This window comes from Canis lupus, chromosome 25, assembly GCF_003254725.2.
Source record: "Canis lupus dingo isolate Sandy chromosome 25, ASM325472v2, whole genome shotgun sequence".
Taxonomy (NCBI): domain Eukaryota; kingdom Metazoa; phylum Chordata; class Mammalia; order Carnivora; family Canidae; genus Canis; species Canis lupus.
Window position 1 is genome coordinate 26471059 of NC_064267.1, and position 22503 is coordinate 26493561.

Consider the following 22503-nt stretch of genomic DNA (forward strand, 5'->3'; position numbering starts at 1 on the left):
GTCTAAGCAGCAGAAAACAGTATTGCTGTAAGGTGTTCACAGAATTGGCAGGAGGTAAAGACCCAAGGGAGAAGACAGGCAGAACCAAGGCAGCTCCAGAAAACAAAGAGTGGGAGGCAAGGCCCTGTGAATTAAACTGTCTGAGACCGACTCAGTGGAGTGCTAGGATTTGACTCACACTCTACCCCCACACAAACATTTCTGATACCAGATGTGTGATTTCTTCCACACTAAACAACCCTCCGGTTCTCTGCAGGCACCAACTGGGTGTCCTATGATTGAACTCAATTTTGACACCATCTAGTTAAAGTCAGTGTCAGATCCTACAAGTGAAGGATTCAATTCGGCAGACTGCCCCCACCTCACACGCCAACTGCACATCCCGGATTGCCACCTGTACCTCCAACCTACTGGCTATAAACCGAGAATTGCCCACAAACCCCTCCTCTGATTCACAAGTTTGCTAGAATGGCTCACAAAACTCAGGGAAGCATTTGCTTGCATGTCCCTGCCAATGAAGAGGTACAAGGTGTGCAGAAGGGTTGCAGAACTCACGTGCCCTCCCCAGGTGTGCTACCCTCCCAGAATTCCCGTGTGCACACCAACCCAGAAGCTCTCTGAACTCCTTAGGGTAGGGTTTTTATGGAGGTTCATTACATAGGCATGATTGATTAAATCAGTAGCTATTTGTGACTGACTCCATCTCCAGCCCCTTCCCTCTTGCCCCCCAGGGCAGGGATGGGGCCGTAAGTCCCAACCCTCTAATTACAGAATCGGTTCCCCTGGTGACAAGCAGCCCCATCCTGAGGGGTTTTCCATGAGTCCCTGCATTCACATAAACGCAGGTGTGGTTGAAAGGGACTTGTTATGAATAGTGAGATACTCCTTTCACCTCTCTGGGTCTATAGCCATTTCAAGAACTAAGGACAAAACCCTAGATGTTACAAGAATAAATATTCTTTTTTTTTTTTTTAAGATTTTGTTTATTCATGAGAGACGGGAGGGGGTGGGCAGAGACACAGACAGAGGGAGAAGTGGGCTCCCTGCAAAGAGCCCAATGCAGGGCTCGATCCCGGATCCTGGGGTCACGTCCTGAGCCGAAGGCAGACACTCAACCACTGAGCTACCCAGGAGTCTCAAGAAGAAATATTCTTATTGCTCTCATCAATTAGGACATTCCAAGGGTTTCAGGACATTCCAAGGGTTTCTCTCTGTACGAGAAATTGGGGATGGAAACCAAATATCTATTTCTTATTATGTATCACATCCTCCAATAGTCCTTTAGCGGGGATGATCTGGCTAAGATAATGCCACCTCCCCTGCACTTCACATCTGCTCCAAGGCTTACGTGGCCACAAACGACTCCTAACCATTTCTCCTTCAGGGCCTCACATGCACCACATTCTGAGGCCTGGGCCTGAGCATCTGATTGGCCAAGCTCAATTCACATGCTCACAGCTGGTTGTGTCAGGGCTCAGGACAGGAAGGAGGATATGATCCTGTCTGTTCCAGAGGAGATATACCCAACCTGCCGGCTGTCTAGCACAAAATGAAGAGCTCCCTGAAAACAGTTTATGGTAAACAAACAAGACAAATGCCCACAAATATCCACTGACGCCAGATGTTATTTATATTCTTTCTCCAACACATGCTTATGCTGGTTATAAATGTCAGAAACACAGTTTCTCCCTGTGGTGACCAAGGCCCCCAGTGACCCCAGGTCAGCACGGAACACCGGCTGGTTTCTGGATGATTCTGGTACTGAAACCTAAGAGGACTCTGATTGGCCCAGCTGGAGTCATGTGACCACTTACTCAGGACAGAGAAGGCCTACCCATTCCGAAATGTTACAGGGTTGCAGGGTTCTTGTCTCCCTGAGTGGAAGAATGAATCTCTGAATCCGCAGATACAAAAGGGTGAGGTGAAGTGAAAGTTTATTAAGGTTGAGAACAGAAAGGAAAGAAAATAGCTCTCTGGAGTGAGAGGGCTCCTGCATGGGGACCCCTGAGGCCTTTTATGATTGGTCTTTTATAGAAAACTGACCGGGAAACTTAAATTTTCTTGATGTCACCTCTGATAGCACCATCATTACTTCCCCTTTGAATATCTCCTCTGTGCTGTTTAAGACAAAGTGGTGTGGTGATGTTCCCTTATCTGGCTCTGTTAGCCTCAGCATTTCTGGGATTTTTGGTGAGCCCAGATCACTTCCCTCTTACCTATCTCTCCCTACCTCATCTACCTCACCCCAGCTGTCCCTTACTCAACAGGAAGCACAGAGAAATGCTCTTTCTAGAAGAGATAAAGGACACAGGGTGGAAACTACTTCATGATGCTGGACACAGAGAAGGCCTCTCCAGCTGGACCTGTGATGCTGGACTGCCCTGTGTGCCAGCTCCCAGGCCTGGCCCTTGATGCAGGATGGGGCTATCCTTTCTTCCTAGGGCCTGACAGCCTGTGTCTGGGACTCTGAGGTCAGGGCATGTCTCATGAGGACAAGTGGTGAGGGGACCGGGTCTCCTCTGCTTCTGTGAGCCTGTCCAGACTGGTTGAGACTGGAGTGAGCATAGGCCACAATGCCCGAGGTGGGTGCCTGGGGGGCATCTGTTCTATTTACTTGTTCATTCCACAAACATTTAGAGAAGGCAGCATGGTGCTAAGTGCTGCTTGTTCCAGGATACAAAGCCTGGTTCTCACCCTCCTGAAGCCCAGAGTCTGGTAAAGGAACCATTAGGAAAGTGCTATGGCTCGAGGGGACCACTAAATCCGGTAGCTGAGGGGCCAGCCCAGAGCGAGACTGCAGAGGTTAGATCCCTACTTTCCCATTCATCAGTTCTGTGCCCTCAGGCAAGCTACTCAGCCTTCCTGTGCCTCAGTCTCCTCATCTGTGTAATGGAGACAATGCTACTACTTGCCTTGTAGGGTTGTTTTGAGGATTAATGTGTTATTACATGTAAGGCTCCTAGAACAATGCCTGGTGTGGTCCGCTCTGAGTAAGCGTTAGCTAATATTGTTGTGATGAGATCATTGTTTCTCTGATGTGCTCTCTCTCTATTGCATCCCAGGCACACACAGCTGGGGCGGGTCAAGGAAAACTTCCTGAAAAAGAAACCCCTTGAGAAATGAGGGGTAGAGGGAGGGAAGGGTGTTCCAGGCTAAAGGAACAGCTTGTGCAAAGCCCTGAGGGAGTGAGAAAGCATGCTCCTCCATGGGACAGGAGCACTGGGGAAGTTGCACACCATGGAGAAGAAATGAAACCATTCTAGCCCTGTACCCCAGACTGAAGGGAGCAGGCGCGAGCCTGGGAGTCCCAACAAGGGGTGAGGGTGGCTTTTGAGTTTCTTAGACCGTAGAGCAATAAGGGAGTGAGTCCTGCCAGGGAACAGTCTCATCTGACCTTCACCTTGAGAGAGACAGAGACAGGGAGAGACAGAGAGAGTGGGTTAGCAGCTCCCTCTGCCCTCGCACCCTTCCCTGCCCAAGGAGTCCATCTAGGAAGTGGGTTTGAAAGCTGTTCAAGTGAACAGATTAGGTCATGATAACACGAGGGCATAATTGGCTGGATGACTGAGCTGCACCCACCTGGCTCCTCTAGCAGCCTGAGAATTAGCTCATGGCTGGCACGGCCTCCTTCGCAGCAGCCACTGTGGGCTGGAGTGAGCCAGGAGCGTGTTGGAGCAGCAGCCCTCCTGTGCAGCGCACGTCCCCAGGCGCTGGCTTGTCGCTCCAACAAAAAAGGCAGATGCGCCCCTGAGGCTTGTCTTCTGTTGAGGGAAATTTTGTGTTGCCCCGCAGCCAGGTGGCCTGCCTAGCAGAGCACGCCCAGGCCTGGTGGGGATTAGGGTCTGACTTTGTTTTTCTGGGTGCCCGGGTCTGCCAGCGTCCTTTGGCTTTCCTCCTCAGGCTGTCCACCTTTGCAAGGCCCAAAGTGACAGACACTATGTTCCCGCGCCACAGGAAGGACTTAGGTTAGATAAAAGAAGGCCCGCTTGCCCTGGTGTTGGAGGGCTCTTCCTCCCCTGCCCTTTCAGCACAGGAAACCGTCCAGTGCTGGCCTCGGTTCCCCTGCACCCAGCCGACTCCTCTCCACCAGCTCAGCGCCCAAAGCCCTACAGTGCCCTGAGTCGGTGACATTCCGGCTCAGGCCCTGGCAACCTGGCAGGTGGAGGGAGGAGCACCTCCACAGAGGCTCTCAGGGCACCTGCACATCCAGAGGGGCAGTGATCCCTGGGACACCCTCTGATGACCAGGAGAATGGAGATCAGATCCAATTTCAGCAAATCCTCACCCCCTGGTGAGGGGGCAAGGGGAAGCAGCCTAGGGCTCTGTCCCTGCCCGCTCCGTGTCGCCATGCCCCCCAAGTGGCAAGTCCCTGACTCAGGCCGCTCCATACCCCATACATGCCTTGATGATCATAATAATCCCCAGGTGGGTACAGCTCTTCAAAGGTTGCAGAGAGCTTTTGTGTACCAGAATCCAGCAGACCCTCACAGCATCCTCGTGAGGCGGGTTGGGGTAGGAAGCCCTCTTATGCAGAGTTGGAAACTGAGACTAAGAGGAGAGAGCTGAGCCCCAGCACTGGGTTTCTGGGGAGCAGATCTGAGACCAGAGGTGAGACATTCAGCCCCCTACCCTTGCGCTTACCATGTGGATGACACACTGTCAAACTAGGTCACCCCCAGGGCCCTGAGCTGTGGACAGGGGTGTTTAGAAAATGAGCAGAGAGGGAGGGAGTGGGGACATAAAATCGTGTTTTCCTAAACTAGGCTTTTGTTTCCTCCTTCCTATGGAAGACCTGCTAGTCACCGCTGCGTGATGAGAATCTAAAGGGGAGACCTGAACATCTAGGGGGAGGTGGGACCAATCAACTTCATCTCAGTCAGCTTCCAGGGAAGGATGCAGGGTGCACCCAGCAGGTCAAGGACCAACAGGGTGATTCCTCAGTGCAGTGCAGAGCGTTTTTTCTGGTCATATGACTGATGTAGCACCGATAGGTTTCATCATCTTAAGAATAATATTTTTTAAAGTTTAACTTTGTCTAGGACTTACCATAGAGGAGGCGCCATGTGAAGAGCTCAATATTTGTTACTTTGATCCTTGAAATGGTCCCATGAAGGTGATATTATTACCACCAGGGCCAGCTTCAGGAGCAAGGGACCCGAGCAGCCCCAATGGGCCCTGTGCTTGGGGAAATGCTCTGCTGTTGCCAGATTGAAATTATTAGTACTGTTCAACAAGGAGCTCTGCATTTTCATTTCATATAGTCTGCTGAGCCCAGAAAACTATATAGACGATTCTGGTTATCCCCACTTCTTAGAAAAGGACACAGAAGTACAGCGTGGTCGAGAAGTAACATGTCCAAGATCACAGAACTGGGCGCCCTGGGAGGGTCTAACCCCACGGCCCACGCCTTCTAGAGTAGGCAAAGGCCAGCCAACATCAGAAGACTGTGCCCAAGTCCCACTGCTGACACCTGTCTGTGGTCAAGAGTGACTCACTTCACCCCTCCCAGCATCGATTTTCCCCTTTGTGAAATGGGGTGATCCCACCTGCTCCTTGGGGTCCCTGTGAGACTTGAGCGAGAGGATGCACACAAGGGTGCTTTCATACACCCCCTAAGCTCAGCAGATCAAAGGATCATCATTAGCTGACTCACCGTGCATTGGCGCTCCTGTTAATGCCTCCAAGTCCTTCTGACACCATCTTCACAGGCCTTCTCTGGATTGCTTTAGAAAACACCAATTAAAATAAACTCCCCCTACCCTTGGAGGCAGCCTCATAAAGTCATGGAGCCATAGCTATTTCACACTCCAAAGGGAAGACCTTTCCCTAACAGGTTCTCCCTGCAGCCATAGCTGCCCCTGCCTTCTGTAGTCAAGTGTGCAGGGAGAGATGAAGGGAGACTTCCCGTCAGTGTCTGCTCACACAACTGTGGTGTGGAGAGAGCACTGCCCTGGGTTTGTCCGCAATTAGATCCTCTCCAAAAGGCTTCACTGGGAATGATCAGAGCTCCCCAGTCCGGTAGAAAGAAGTCCTGGAAGGTAGAGATGCTTCGAGGCACACTCAAAACACTTTCTGGCACCTCAGCAAAAGAGGCAGTGCCTGGGAGGGGCTGCTAATAGGTCTTTAGATTCAGAGAGACTCTAAAATAGCCTGTGTAACCTTGAGAGTGCATTGAAAGCCCCTTGCGAGAACACCCCCACGTTTGCAGAGCTTGCTAAACCTGCAGAAAGTGGATACAAACCTTAGTTTGCCAATCCTCCCAAACCTAGGAGATTGGTATGATCACCCCCATTTTATAGGCAAGGAAACTGAGGCTCAGCAAGCCTGACAGGCCCTGCACCTACGCCATCTGATCTCTAGTCTAGTGTTCTAGCTCAGAACCAGTGGTTCTCAGCCCTGGCTGTTTCCTCACATCACCTGCAGAGCCTTAACATCCCACCCCAAGTTGCTTGAATCAGAACCCCTTGGGAATGGAGCCTGGGAATCTATTTTTGTGAAGGTTCCTCTGGGGATTCCCATCTGGGTGGCTAGAGGTGAACAGTAGGTTTCTCTATTAGTTGAGGTAGACTATTCCTCCTCATTCCTCAGGGATGCCCTCAAATGGGCCAGGCTCAGAGCATGGGGAGGATGGCCAGACTTCCTCTGGTCAGATCGTGTTGCAGGCGGGGATTGTAGAAACAGTCCAGAAAGACAGAAAGTCCTGCTCTTCTTGAATATCTCCACTGCTCGGTGGGAGAGAAGCCCCAGAGCCTCCCCAGGGGGCCAAGTCTCTGTTTTTATTTTGCTCCCCACTCCCCGCATTCTCTGCCTCTTCATATGCCTGCCCACCAACACCCATGCCCAGTTCCTGTCACCCAAACAAGTCATCAGGACTCTTAGTTTTCATTTTTCTCTTTGCAGAGATCATTTTAGGTATATAGAAATCAATAAAAATCTTCCCCTTCTCCTCTTCCACACCAACAGTGTACTCTCCAGACTATGAATGTTTTGGGTTTTCTCACCTAAGCTTTATCTTGGACATCTTTCCGTATGAATTCATGCTTTTTCAGCATGCCCTCAGCACACATTTTTTTTCAAGAGCCGGCTGAGAACCAAGGACTTCTCTCCTTGGTCCAAGTCAAACATCCCCAACTCTGATGTACCCATCTCCATCTCCACCTGCCTGGACTCTGTGGGCACAGGGATGGGGCTGGGAGGCTGGAGCTTCACTTGGACTTGGCCTGGGACTCGGAGTGATTTCTCTACCTGCCCTCAGACCCCCTCCCCAGAGGTGGGAAGGCCAAGTCACATCAGAAAGCCACAGCCCTTGTCCACGAGGCACTGCGGTGCAGGCATTTTAGGTAAATGTGCGACCCATCTTTCTAGAATGGTGAGTCACAAACCTCGCTTGGTTTAACAATCCTCCTTGAGTGAGGTCGGCTCTTCCCTCAGCCGTTGCAGGTTTATTTGCTTCCTCCTCGGAAGCGTGAGGTAAGGTGTTGTTCTTGGAAGAAGCAGCTGAGAGTGCGCAGTAAGACCTGGAAGAGCCAGTGCCTGAAGAAGGGTGGGGGGGCTGTGCTGGGTGGGGTCAGCGGTCCCTGACCTGAGACCCATGGCACAACAGTGTCTGCCTGGGGACCCTCAGGTAGCTGTCGCTCGGAGGAGAGACCTGATCCTTCAGAATCAGACAACCCAGACTTGTCCTTGCTAATGGCCAAGAGCTCTCTGGTGAGTCATTCAACCTCTAAGAGCCTCAGGTTCCTCCCATGCAAAATGGGAACTCGGAGAAGTAACTACAGACTTGCCATGAGGATTGAATGTGATAATGGAGGTGGAATCATTTCAAAAGTGGTGAAACCCTGTAGAGAGCCCTGATTTATTCTTGACTTCTCTGCATTGGGTTAAGCCTTGAAATTGCCTCACTTCTAGTCCTGAGTGAACTATCCGCAGCCCTGTCACCTGACCTCTCTGAGCCTCAGTTTCCCCTCCTAAGGAGCTCAGGAATGTGGCAGGTCTGCCAGGGGCGGGATTAGTACTGACATCATTTGCATCCTTCCTGCAGGGCCTCCTACCAGCCGGCAGGCAGCTTCTCACCGCCTGCCCTTGCCCATGAGGGAGCTCAGTCCTGCTTCCCTGCCTCTCTCTGATCTGCCTGCACCTCCAGGACTGATCTTGGCAAATCTGCCCCCCCCAAAATTCCTGCTGACACTTGTCTGTTCCTGCCTTTTGTGAAGCATGGCACCCACAGGACTCCGGGAAGAATCTTAAACACTGAACCTCCACCACTGCTCCGGAGGGCACACTGTGTGGCTCGTCCACATCCTGGTCCCTGTCAGCTCCAGGGAGCTCCTCACATCCCAGCGATGCCCTCAGCAGCCTTGAACCCAGCTGGATGAGATCACTCCTGAGGGGGAACCAATCTTGCCACCCACCAAGATTCCCACACCGCCCCCCACCACCTCCCATGCCTGGCCGCCCCAGCAGACTCTAGGATGTCTGTGCCTCAGATCCAAGTAGAAGAAGTGGTTGGTGGGGAAGAAGAGCCAGCAGGAGCAGCCCTGCCTCCCGATGACCACCTGCGGAGCCTGAAGGCCCTCACCGAGAAACTGAGGCTGGAGACCCGGAGGCCTTCCTACTTGGAATGGCAAGCCAGGCTGGAAGAGCAGACATGGCCCTTCCCGAGGCCAGCTGCTGAGCAGGGGGAGTGTGGGCAGGAGGAGCCCTCATCCCCAAGGAGGGGGTCCAAGCAGCATCCCCCACCTAACAGGCGTGCCAGCCAGGATGCTGGGCCCCAGCCCACCGGCAAGCTGGAAGGCTTTGAAAGTATTGACGAAGCTATAGCCTGGCTCAGGAAGGAACTGGTAAGTGGCTGCCCCTCCAAGAATCCCCAGAAAAGGCATCTCTCTCTCTCCTCTGTCTGTCTCTCTTTATCTCTCCGCCTCTCCCCCAACCTCTATCCCTCCCAATTGGGCATCTGTCATTTCCCCCATTAAAGCAAGGGTAGACCTCATTACTGTGCGGTTACGTGAGGTCCACATGCCAATCAGCCCCTAGTCACAGGAGGAGGAGGAAGCCTGTGTGCCCCGACCTTCCCCAACGCCCTCCTTGCACAGAGTCTCATAGGTTTATTCCCGAAATGTGAAGGATGTTCCTGGAGTGTGATGTCCCTCCCCTCCAAAATGTTCTCACTGTCCATCCCACCTGCTAGGAGCCCTCCTCAGCAAGCTACTCTGCTCCACGGGAGTGGGGAGGGGGCGCTGTGCTGGAACCCTGGGGCTGTGGGGGGTAAGTACAGATGGGGCTGTGCAGGCCCAGAGCTGTGTGGCTGGAGGTTGCTCTACGTGGCTCAAGGTCAGCCCACAGTGCTCCCTTCATACTGAGCTGTGTGTAAGGAGCTGCTGTGAGGGCGGCGCGGTTGATGGGGCCTGAGAGCTTTGGGCTGGGTCTTGGAGGTTGAGTGAGAGTCTGCCCAGAAGTCAGCACCTGGAGGGGCATCTGGGGGAATGAGCATGAGTAACAGGTATGCTTGGGGAGGGGGAGGGCAGCAGCTTTCCTCCGCCCACGGGCACAGCAGGCTCCCATCAGTGGCATCTCTCAGCAGGTGGGAAAGAGAATAGGTGTTCAGAGTTTTGTGCCCATTGCCCAGGGGAGAATCACTGGTCCTGGGTATCGTGGCCCCTCGGCAAAGCCAGGCACGGTGCTAATGCTCCCCATGACCTCGACTCCTGTCCCTCCTCCTTACCTGTGGCCCAGGTAACACCTGCCCTGTCAGGCCACTCTGGACACAGGTGAGCCAGCACCAACAGCCAGCTGCCTTGGAGAGCCACTCATAACTGCTGTGTCAACAGGGTAGGCAGAGGCCTCCCTGGTTTGTTCTGCAAAATCACGAAATATAAATCCCCTTTGGGGCCTAGAATTCCTCACGGGTTGAAATAAGTAATTGGGGCAGGAGGGGAGGCTCAGGGACTCAGGTGTCTGATGAATTGGCAATCTTTTCTGGTTTTAAGGTTTAGTCTTTAGTATTGAAACTGCTTCCCAAAATATACCCTTCCACTATGTCTGTCTTTAGTAAGTGGGGTGTAAAGTTGGCTTGCATAGAAAATGGGGCACCTGTGGATTCATGCTGTGTCTCTGAACACTCCACTGCCACTGGGTGGGTGCTCCTGGCAGGTTTAGGAGGTGAGTCCAGAGGGACACACGCTGGCCCCTGTTCTTTAAAGCTGGTCTTTAAGATCCCCAGGCTGAACTGCTTTCATTTGTTTTCACAAAGAGAACAAAAATATCCCCATCAATCAAGGATTCAATTACTTGGCTCTGGGTCCATTTGAGGTTTTATTGCTTCTGGGAGTGGAGGCTTTTGCTTTCTAAATAAATTAGCATTCCTTCTGGGGTGGGGGGGGGTGGAGGGGCTTTGGGTTGGAGATTAGAGAAGGAATTCCCTGTGAGTAAACCAGGAGGGAATTCTCTAGAGCTCATTCCCCTCATCCTCTAGATGGGAGAGGTGTCTCTCAACCCCACCTGCATATTAGAGTCACCTGGGAAGCCTTAAAATGTCCCAGAACCTAGACATGCAGATCAATCAAAATGAATGTCAGTGGGGTGGGACCCAGGCATCAGATTTTAAAGTTCTCCTGGTGCTTCCAAACGCAGCCTAGGTTGAAAAGCATTGCTGTAGGTCTGCGGGCTGGGCCCCTTTTTCTTGCCTGGCCATTGCAAGCCAAGCAGCATGACTGCCCTGGCCAGACTATGTGCTGAGAAAAAGCAGGAGGGCCAGGTCAAGGACAACCATGGGTAATGCAGAGAGCAATGCTCTGTAGGCAGAGAAAGAAATACTAATTGTCCAGACTAACTTGTCTGCCAAAGGCTGTCTCAAGTACAGGGAATATTAGCATTCATAATGCTTTATATTTGCAGGATATTTTATTTTTTTTCCATATACACAATGTAATTTTTTTCTAAGTTTTTATTTAAATGCCAGTATAGTTAACACAGTGTAATATTAGTTTCAGGTGTAGAAAGTGATTCAACAATCTCATGCAACACCCGGCACTAGTGCATCCCAAGTGCCCTCCTTTTTTTTTTTTTTTTAAATATTTTATTTATTTATGACAGATACAGAGAGAGAGAGAGGCAGAGACACAGGCAGAGGGAGAAGCAGGCTCCATGCACCGGGAGCCCGATGTGGGATTCGATCCCGGGTCTCCAGGATCACGCCCTGGGGCAAAGGCAGGCGCCAAACCGCTGTGCCACCCAGGGATCCCCCAAGTGCCCTCCTTAATGTCCGCCACCTATTTCCCCCATTCCCCTACCCACCTCCCCTCTGGGGACCATCAGTGTGTTCTCTCTAGTTAAGGGTCTGTTTCTTGGTTTGTTTCTCTCTCTCTTCTCTTTAACTGGTTTGTTTTGTTTCTTAAATTCCACATTATGAGTGAAATCATACGGTATTTGGCTTTCTCTGATTGACTTATTTCACTCAGTACTATACTCTCATGTCATTGCAAATGGCAAGATTTCATTCTTTTTCGATGACTAATATTCCATTATATATATATATATACACCACCTCTTCTTTATCCATTCATCAGTGGACACTTGGACTGCTTCCATCATGTGGCTATTGTAGCTGACGCTGCTATAAACATCAGGGTGCATGTATCCCTTCAAATTAGCATTTTTGTATTCTTTGGGTAAATACCTAGTAGTGCAATTGCTGGATTGTAGGGAAGTTCTATTTTTAACTTTTTTAAAAAAGATTTTATTTATTTGAGAGAGAGAGAGTGCAGGTGGGGGAATGAGTGAGTGGAAGGGAGGGACAAGCAAACTCCGCGCTGAGTGTGGAGCCTGATGTGGGCATCAGTCTCCCGACCCTGAGATTGCGACCTAAGCCAAAACCAAGAATCAGATAATCAGGTGCTTTAACTGACTGAGCCTCCCAGGAGTCCTCTATTTTTAACTTTTTGAGGAAACTCCATGCTGGTATTTTTTTTTTAAGATTTTATTTATTTATTCATGAGAGACCCAGAGAGAGAGAGAGAGGCAGAGACACAGGCAGAGGGAGAAGCAGGCTCCATGCAGGGAGCCCAATGTGGGACTCGATCCTGGGACTCCAGGATCATGCCCTGAGCCAAAGGCAGATGCTCAACCACTGAGCCACCCAGGCGTCCCTCCATGCTGTTTTTTAGAGTGGCTGTGCCAGTTTATTTGCATGGCATTTGCCACCCTTTCCACAATTTCTCTGTGCTACCAGGAATGGGTAAGAATAGTAATAATAATACTGAGATTTGTCACTGGGTGTCTGTTGTGTGCCACACACTTCACATGTATTACTTACCTCTTTCGATCATCACCTCCCTATCCCGTCAATCCCATTTTACAGAGGAGAAAACTGAGGCTCAGAGAGAAATGTAGCAATGAGCAAGAGAGTTAAAATTTGAACTCTGGCCCATCTGGTTGCATTGCCCATAATCCTCTTAGCCACCATACTACGCAGTATCTTCCAAAGGCAATGGATTTTGCTGGGTGATTCCTAAAAATGTATATTCACAAAGATGCCAGCAGTCAACAAAACACATGAGCGTAGAGGCCAAGGGAGAAACCAGACTGAATTAGAGTCCCAGTCCTCACACCATTATTCCTTTGTCTTACATTAGCTGTGTGATGGCTGTAATTGTCTCCATTTTACAGATAAGTAAAGTGGGGCTCATAGAAGTCAAATGCCCTGCCTAGGATTGTATGACTAGTGAGTGCCAGAGCCAGAGCTTGAACTCAGCCTTCACCACTGGGGAGAGAGGCAGGAGAGGTGGCCCTCCTGCAAAGGTCCCAGTTGGGCATGCTGAATGAGCATGCTGGATGACAGGGGCAGATTTGTGCTCTAGAAATCACTCGGGAGCATCTCTTAGTGTGGTGACTCCCGAACTAACGGGCATACAGATCACCTGGCTCTCCTGTTAAAATGAAGATTCTGTCCTGTTGGTCTGGGATGGGGTCCATGATTTCAAATTTCCAACAAGCTCCAAGGTGATGCTATACTGCTGGTCCATGGACCCCACTTTGAGAAGCAAGGACTAAAAGGCAGGCAAGACGGGGGCCAGGAGGCCAGAAAGGGGTCTCAGAGGAAGCCCCCGGGATCCCCAAGCCTGTGCCCGGAGCTGAGCCATTGCCAGAGCTGCCCTTTTGGCTTGGGGCTCGGCCAGTAAATGGGCCTCTGGGAAGGAAGTCCCAGCATGCCACACTGAGGTGTCCAAGAACCAGATTCCATCAGAGGTTGTAAGTCTGAGGTCAGAAGCGGCTCAGATGCAGCCTGGCAGGCAGTGCTGTTCACTCCACTTCGGGGATTAAATGGTAACACAGGCAACTTGTAAAGTCCTTGGACTGAATGGAAAATGCAGAGTTCAACATCTGAACAACAGGCACCCTTTCACATTTTTAACATTTCAGTCGAAACACTTAACTCCGTGTCATTTGTTTTCCTAATTCGTCATCTATCAACTCACTGAAGATGTCATTAAAAATTAACCTGTTTTGGGCACGTGGGTGGCTTAGTGGTTGAGCATCTGCCTTTGGCTCAGATTAATCCCAGGGTCCTGGGATCGAGTCCAGCATCGGGCTCCCTGTGAGGAGCCTGCTTCTCCCTCTGCCTGTGTCTCTGCCTCTCTCTCTCTGTCTCCCATGAATAAATAAACAAAATCATTTTTTAAAAATTTAACCTGTTGTTTGAACCCAATGAAGGGGGTTTCAAACAACCTTTGTTTTATTCTAAGCCCAGAATTTAAGTTTCCTCTACACCTGGGCAGATTCCCTCTGCCAGTTTGTCAGGCTCCTGTGCACATTTGTCTTTTCTCCTGATGTGGCTAAGGTAGCCAATTAAAATCTGGAATCCGGACAACCAGGTGGCTGTTTGTTCTACAGGATGCCAAACCCTCAATGTGCTGAAAGTTCTGGCTCTGCAGTGGGTTTGTGTTCAGTAAAGGGCAGGCCCCCAATGGCTCTGGGATTACCACTGTCCTGGGAGCAGTCAGTAAAAACAGTGAGGTGTTTGTTGTCATCGTTGAGCCTTTTAGAGGCAGGCCACGCTGGGTCTGGACAGATGGGCTAGTCCAGCCCCTGTCTCCTGCAAGGCCAGCTCCAAAGCAGAGAGTGACTGCCCGAATCTTGTTTCCAAGGCAAGAAAGGATCCTAAGAACTCCCTCAAGGAGCTCCCTCTCCCTCTCCATTCTCCAGCTACAGGGAAAAATGACAAGTCATTCCTGACAGGCTCCTGGGACCTGTAAGTAGGGCAGACCTTTCCTTCAGTCTCACGTGTTGGAGGATACAAGGGAGGTAGAGACCCTCAAACCCTGTTGGCATTACTCCTCCAAGCTAGGCAGGCCTGAACTTTGCCCCCTGCCACCTGCCCCCCCAGGGTATCCAGGGAGCCTGTCACCATCTGGATGTGGCAGGTAGAGCTCCCACTTCTGTATGCAGGAGAGGCTGTGGCACAGCTCTACTTGTTCCAGACTGCTTATGTTAGCAGAAAGTCTCAGCCTCCACCTTCTTGCCTTTGGGGCAGCCTCCCCAGGTGGCCAAGGGGTGGGGGCAATCCTTCAGGAACCAGTGAGTGTGCCCCGGATGCTGTGGGACTCAGCTCTCTAGCTGAGTCTGGAAATCAGAACATTTCACAGACCTCTGTGCTTTGTCCCAGAGCTTGAAGCACCCGGGTAAAAGGAACGCTCCCTTGTCTTCTCCCTTCAACCCTGCTAAAATATTCCCCTTGCCAACCCGAAAGATAAAGAAAAGGGAAAAAAATCTTCCGCTTGGCCTGCGTGCTGCCAAAACTACAGACAAAGCAAAACAGTCCAGCTTCCTATGGGGTTGTCTTTGTGGCAAGAATCCTGGGACATGAGCAGCTGTTTTTATTTTAGTTTCATGCAGGTGTTTGATACCCACAGAAAGCCCCAAAAAGGTGTTTATGGTTATTAGAAAAAGGGAAGAGGAACCTGACAAGTTTTAATAATTCAAGGGGCTGCCATGGCAGGAGGTCATGGACCTGAATTCGGCTGGCCCCTCTGTGGCTGCAGCTTGATTTCAGCCTCTCCTGATTAAGCCTCTCTTGCCTCTCTCTTGTGCTGCCCGCTTGGCAAGCATGTGGCTGATGCATCCCAGGCACGGCCAACAAGGCCAGCATGATCCATTTCTGCTGAATGATACAGCCGAATGCACCGAGCATCATCTGATCACAGCCATGGTAATACTTCCCATCTAAGGAGCATGGCATGGTCCCCAAAGCACTTTTATATACAATATCCTGGGAGAAGGCTTGGAGGTACTTGCTATTCCCATTTTTACAGAGGAGAAGCCTGAGGCTCAGAAAGATGCTAAGCCTGAGATCAGAGAGTTTAGGTGACTTGCCCATATGCCCAAGGTCATAGGCAAGGAAATGGCCAAACCAAGACCTAGACCCACATCTCCTGGCTCTGGATCCAGATCAATTACCATTTTTTTGTTTTTGTTTTTTTTAAGATTTTATTTATTTATTCACGAGAGACATGGGGAGAGAAGCAGAGACATAGGCAGAGGAAGAAGCAGACTCCCTGCGAGGAGCCCGATGCGGGACTGGATTCCAGGACCCTGGGATCACTCCCTGAGCACTGAACCATCCAGGAGCCCCCAGAGCACTTACCTTTGTACTAGGTATAGGCACTGACACTCAGTGCTAGTCTGTGGAGCCAGGAGTTGTTCAAAAGCCTGTATTTAAAACCCTGCTAATTACAGAACAGGACACATGCAAAGGATTACAGAGAGTTCTTAGCAATGCCTCATAACCACCCGGTAGTGGCGACAGGGACAGCTCTGGCCATATTATGATAAGGGTATGCTCAGAACCATTCAGCGAGGGACTGGCTGAGCTGGGGTCCGAGTCCCCAGAGTTTCTAGTCCAGGTGTTCCTTTGCCCGGCTCTAAGTCTTCTCAGTGTAACTTGGGGCTTTCAGCCTGTCTGGCAGGAGCAACCTGCAGGAGTTAAGACTGTTCTGTTCATCTAGCCACACACTTTAGTAACCCTTCAGCAGTTACTCAAATATTTATAAACAGAGCTACCAGCAAAGGAAACAAACAAAACATCAGTGACGTTCATTCCTGGGTCCCAGTATCATTCTTTGGACTTTTCAGTAGCTCCTGAGAGTCCCAAAATAGGAATACATTACATACAACTAGGAAGAAAAAAGATTTAAAAATAAAAGACGAAAGAAAGGTTTCAAGCTCCCCTCTGTCTTGTCAATGTAACTGGTATACATTCCTCACCTTGTAATCTCTAGGTCTTAAAAAAGGCATAGAATCTCCTAGACTAAGATAAGGGAGTCCTGGATCCCCCCAAATTCCCTACTTACAGTGAGAGCCGATGAGGTGGGGACCATTGGCCAGTGAGATGAAGCCGACTCCAAGAATCTGGTCTTGCCTCTTTCCTTCCCTTGACTGTCTGGCAGTTGAAAAGAGGGGGAGATGAGGGGCACCTGGGTGGCTCAGCAGTTGAACATCTCCCTTCGGCTCAGGTCGTGATCCTGGGGTCCTGGGATCCAATCCGCATCAGGTTCCCCTCAGGGAGCCTGCTTCTCCCTCTCCCTGTGTCTCTGCCTCTCTCTGTGTTTCTCTTATGAATAAATAAATACAACATTTTTTTAAAAAAGAAAAAGAAAGGAGTGGGAGATGGGAGACTGGAGCAGAGGCTTGATGATGGTACCCAACCAGAATAGACCATAAGGCAATCCTGGGGCTGTAGGAGACAGGCTGGGGAGGGGGGGGTCCCTTGATTCAACCGTCGGTTCATCCAGCATAGCCAGAGTTCATGGAGTGCTTGAGCTTAGGAGCTGGGTGCAGGTGGTGGGCCAGGGTGACTGGGACAGGATTCCTGCTTTTATGGGGTTCCGCCTTTCATGGAGGAGACAGACACAAAACACAATGACATGGTGTGACAAGAGCTATACTAGAGGTAAAATAAATACAGTTCCAAAATGCTTCGGGGAGCCGAGGTGCACGCTGAGCAGTCACTGTGCGCCAGGCACAGTGTACAGTAAAATTAACCAAACAGAAATACACAAATCCCTACCTTCTTCAGCAACAAATCCATGTCATTAAGTGTGATTGACATTAGGCTGCTCCTTATTTTCCATTCACATTTTTCCTTGAATAAGGAAAACCCAATTCCTCTGATGTGCACCCGCCCAGTTATAACTATGCAGTATGTTAGTGTGTAGTAACTATTGGAAGAGGCATCCAGAGCATTTGTTAAAAATTCAGATCCTTCTCAACCCTTCGTGGAAATTCAGATTCCATAAATCTGGGGTGGTGTCAGGAACTTAACAAGTGCCCGAGGGTGATTCTAATGCAACTAGGTCACTAACCAGTCACAGGCGGAGAAGCAAAAACATAAAATTTGTAACTAAACTAGACTTTCAGTCAGGTTCTACTATATCCTAGCTGTGTGACTTTAGGAAAACAATTAACCCAGACCCAGGTTTTGTCATTGCAAAATGGGTTTAATAAATACCTCCCTGCCAGAACATACATAATAAATATTTATCGAAATAGTCAGGTGCTATGTACTAAATGGACTGTGCACATTTATATTCATCACATCATGTAATATAGCGCTCTTTTAAGGTAGGCACCGTCCCCATTTTGCAGGTGGGAAAACTGAGGTAAAGTAACTTAGCCAAGACCAACCAGTCGAGCAGGGGTTAGAACCCAGGTCTGTCCGACCTCGGAACCCCTGCATTGAACAGCTGCTGCACAATCAATTGCTCCTGTGATCAAATGAGCATGAATCCACTTTGTATTTCATGATGTTTTAGGCTCATTCAACACACTCTTTCAATTCCTGGAACTCTAGGCTTGCTGTTCTCCAGAGTTCACTCGATTTTGCACTTTTTCCAAGAACTCCCTTCTCTCTCTGAGAAGTCTTCATTATTCTAATATGAAGTCTGGGTCTCATGGCACAGAGGTTCAGAAGGGACTGTTCAAGACTAAGACATGCCCTTGGGCTGAACATCCCCTTTATTTAAAAAAAATTTTTTTTTAATTTATTCATGAGAGATGCAGAGAGAGAGGCAGAGGGAGAAACAGGCTCCCTGTGAGGAGTCCGATGTGGGACTCAATCCTGGGACCCCGGGATCATGACCTGAACCAAAAGCAGACGCTCAACCAGTGAGCCACCCAGGAGCCCCTGAACATCCCCTTTCTGAGGGATGTATTATTTTATAAGCTTCAGGACCCAACCTAGTCCCCAAGCTGCTACCAGGGGAAAAACAACAACAACAAAGGAACAAGCACTGCCCACGGCTATTGTTGGTCATGTCCCTGGGCATAGGCCTGAGCCAGACACAGCCTGTAAGCAAGCAAATCCCAGGGAAAGGTGACAGGCTCACTCAAGGCGGCTGAGCCCCCGGCAGGGCTGTGCACTACGGGCCTGGGCCTCGGGAGCCCGGGGTGCCCGCCGTGGGCCAGCGGAGCCTGCAGGCCGCTCAGGACCCCAGGGGGGAGGAGGAGCTGCGGGGCCAGTACGAGGTCCTGGCTTCTCTGCCTCCCCACTGCCCCCCGCAGGGCAGGCATGCACCAGCGCCTGAGGACCCCTCTCCTAGGGCTCTCCTAGGGCTCCTCTGACAGTGCTAGCCAGCAGGATGCGCAGACCCCCCAGATGCTACAGCAGCCAGGAGCCAAGGGCCATCACCCTCGTTGTCCAAAGGGGGAAGATGCTATGTGGAGAAATGCAGGAGCGTCCACCCATCAGCTGTCACAGACTCGGGCCCCGCCCTCCCCAGCCCACCCGCTCCCGGGCTCTCACTCTGCCAGCAGCCCACGGGGCCACCTCGGGCCACACTGCACAGTACTCAGCAGTTGGTGACCTTACTAAGCCCCTGGGACCTGTGGGGGAGGGGTGCAGCCCTGACTCTCGCCCTAACTCTGGACTCTGATCCGGAGCTAGGTCATAGCCGCTTCCCAGGCACTGCAAATACCCCCCTTAGGTGGGTTTTGAGTTCACATACACACCCCCACCCCCCCACCCCACCCCCCACACACACCAGGCCCCAAGGCTGCTGCGGAGTTCCCCCAGGTAGATGAGGCCAAACCATCTGTTCTTCCTAAGGAGGCAGGCTCCGGGGTTAATGGAGTGTGAAATGACTTTGGAGAGCAAAACGGCCTCAATCACGCCTGGAAGGTGGGGCAGAGAAGAGATGGGCTTCACTTCCTCTTGAAGGCACAGTGAGAATCTATAGATAGAAACTACAGGTGCACGAGAGCCTTGATTACTCATACAAGCCCCAGTTCTAGAGAGCCCCTGTCCCACAAGAGGCTCCCCCTCACTCATGGTCAGTAGTGTTTCTGGCTGGTTCGTGGGCTTGTTCAGCACCAGTGTGGAACTCCCACTCTAGCAGTTTCCAAGCTGGGAAGCCCAGAATCCAGGAGAAATCTAGAAGTCCCAACACTGGTGCTCTAGGGGTCTCTCATGGAAGGAAGTCAGGGTGCCTCAGTGTCCTTCATTCGTCTTTCATTCAATTGACAACTGCCCTGGCCACAGCTGATTGATCTCCAGGCAATCTCTTAAGGAGGCACAATCCCTGCCTGGGATAGTTAATGCTCCCAGTAGGAACAATCTGAAGGCAGTGCAAGGAGCTCATGGTAGAGTAGAAACACAGTCCCCATGGTGGGGCAGTGGGGAGGGGAGGAAGGGGTGTCTCTTCTCCTCTCTGTCAGCTCTCTCACCCAGAGACAGCCCAGCAGAGCATCTTGGTTCAGAGAGGCAAGGAGGCCCACCCTCCCTGCAGTCTGGCTGGAGGCCCTGCTCCAGCAGCCTGGCATGAGTGACACAGTCCTAGGACTAGCTGTTGGCCCCACAAGGCCCCCCCACTGGCTGTCCAGGGCAGTGGCCAAGAAGTTGGGGAAGGCCCATGCACACTGGCCAAGCTAAGGACCTCCGCCTCCATTTCAAATCCCAAAATGCTTTGGCATTATGAGTGGACACAGATAAGCCAGGTGATAAAGGGGATGCTAATGCCACCCTGCCAATCCCACGGGACTGGGCTTAAGCGTGAAGAGCAACACAGGTGTCAGGTGTAAGTAATCATCTGCAAAGTGTGTGGGAAGCATGATTTGGTGACTAGCTCTGCTAGTCACTCAAGGACCCCAGTAACTTAGTGAGAGAGGTAAGAGTGTCATACGGGAAATAACTAACTGCTTAGCTCTGCAGTTCTAGGGGATAAAGTGAAACTAACACTTATGGAACCTCACATCCTATACAGAGTGTCTTATATATGTGTTATTCATGTAATTCTCAGAGCAGGTATTATTATTATGCCCATTTCACAGATAAGGAAATGGAAGCTCAGACAACTTGAGCAACTTGCCCAGAGCAGCACCACCGGTGAGTGGTAAATGAAGGACTTCAAATCCACAAGCCAGGGCTTTGTTCATTCTACTCACTGCCTCCCCACAGGCCTGGAGGGCAGCCTGGGTGAGGAAGTCAGGAAAGGTCCCCTAGGATTGTCCCAGCTGTAGAAAATCAAAACCTGGCTCTGGGGAGATATTGTCCATTGACTTCATTCTTTCATTCATTCATTCATTCATTCATTCATACATTCATTCAACAAATGGCTTTTGAGCATGAGAGTTATGCACCAGGCACAGTAGTCATTCCTCTTTGGTGTTTTACCACCTGGCGGGGAGACAGATGAGTCAACAAATGCCTTGTGTAGGTGCTGTGGTAGGAAGCACCCATGGTGGTGAGTGTCACCCAACCTGTAAGGTATGGAGGCAAGGAGGATGGGATGGTTCTAGGGGAGGGAAGAAGGACCCAGTATGACTGCTGTGGAGGGGAGTTGAGGCTGGAGGGAGCAGGAGAGCCAGGAGGGTTGGTTGGGCCTTTGAAAGGTTTGAATAAAGAGGAGACCTGTCCATCAGCCTCTTGAGTGTAGGGGCCAGTGCAAACATGGGCGAGGGGCGGGGGGGAAGCAGGGAGGAACCCATGATGTGGGGTGTGGGGTGACTGTGGGCATGCCAGTCTTGGCTGTCCTTCCCAGCCTAGCAACAGCACCCATCTCTTCTGCTCCCACTCAAGGATACAGGAATCCTTTCTGAGGTGTACAGCTTCCAGGCCCGCCTCATATCCAGGATGCAGCCTTACTGGCTAGGAGAAGGTGATCAGCATCCCCTCTCCATTAAGGGGTCACATCGCTGCCCAGAGCCACTCATCTCATTAGGGGCTGATCTAGAACTATCTGAGTCTTTTGGTGCAACAAAATACCCCAGCCTGGGTAGCTTCTCAGCTACAGCCATGTGATACAGTCTGCAGGCTGCAAGTCTCTGGTCAGGGGACCAGCATGGTCAGCAGAGGGCCCTCTTCTGGGTCACAGACTTCTCGCTGAGTCCTCACATAGTGGAAGAGGTGAGGTCGCTCTCTGGAGTTTCTTATGAGAGCATTCATCATCCCATTCACAAGGGCTCATCCCTCATGACTTAAGCACATCCCAGAGGCCCCACCTCCAGATGCCATCACACTGGGCATTAGGGTTTCAACATATGAATTTAGGGGTCACACAAAGCAAACTGGAACCCAGAGCCTCTGGGGACAGATCTGGGGGCTATTCAGAGTGCATCACTCTATGTGCCAGCCTCATGGGTAAAGATTCAGTTTGGCCTTGGACCTTCCAAGTTGGAAAATCAAAGACCTTATCATAGCAATAGAACTTGAGGGATGTCTGGGAGGCTCAGAAGCTGAGTGTCTGCCTTTGGCTCAGGGCATGATCCTGGGGTTCAGGGATTGAGTCTCTTATCGGGTTCCCGGCAGGGAGTCTGCTGCTCCCTCAGCCTATGTCTCTGCCTCTCTCTACGTGTCAAATAAGTAAGTAAGTAAGTAAGTAAGTAAGTAAGTAAGTAAATAAATAAATAAATAAATAAATAAATCTATGAAAGAAAGAAAGAAAGAAAGAAAGAAAAGAAAAGAAAAAGAAAGAAGAAAGAAAGAAAAAGAAAGAAAGAAAGAAAGAAAGAAAGAAAGAAAGAAAGAAAGAAAGAAAGAAAAGAAAAAAGAGCTTGACTCTTGCCACAGAGGACAGACGGTCCCGGACAGGGTCTGAGGCACATCTTCCCTGGCTCTGGGCTCTGCTCAAACTTTCCCTCCCAGCAGATAGGGGCTCCAAGGAGAGCACAAGAGCGCCTCGGAGAAGCCCAGACAGCCTAGTCATGTTCTGCCCAGGGGATGAGAGCCACGGTGTCCTTCTGCCCACCCACAGCCTGGGGCAGGGACAGCCTGACACCTGCAGAGAGGCAGCTGTGACTGCAGCCTCTACTTTGCCGGGCAGAGTGGTCTGTCGCCGCCCAAATAGAGACCTTTGAGAAACCTTCACTTGAGTCAACAGCTTTGCTTGAAAATCAGTCCATGAACAGTTTGCTTTCTAGAGGTGTTTGGAAAAAAATTTTTATTTTTTTTTTTCCCGGACCCTAAAGTTGCCTCTAGCAGCACATTTCAATGACACCACTTGCTTGCTTTCCTAACAG

General features: G+C 50.7%; 1 protein-coding gene across 2 annotated transcripts in view; it reads left to right on the forward strand.

The window, feature by feature from the left end:
* FAM167A (family with sequence similarity 167 member A) overlaps window positions 1–22503 on the forward strand; it is a 44928-nt gene that overhangs the window by 14207 nt on the left and 8218 nt on the right. For both annotated transcript variants that reach the window (XM_025462912.3, XM_025462911.3), the window contains exon 3: window positions 8042–8840. In XM_025462912.3, coding sequence (XP_025318697.1) covers window positions 8472–8840 — 369 coding nt within the window. In that variant the 5' untranslated portion in view covers window positions 8042–8471. The remainder of the gene's footprint in view (window positions 1–8041; window positions 8841–22503) is intronic.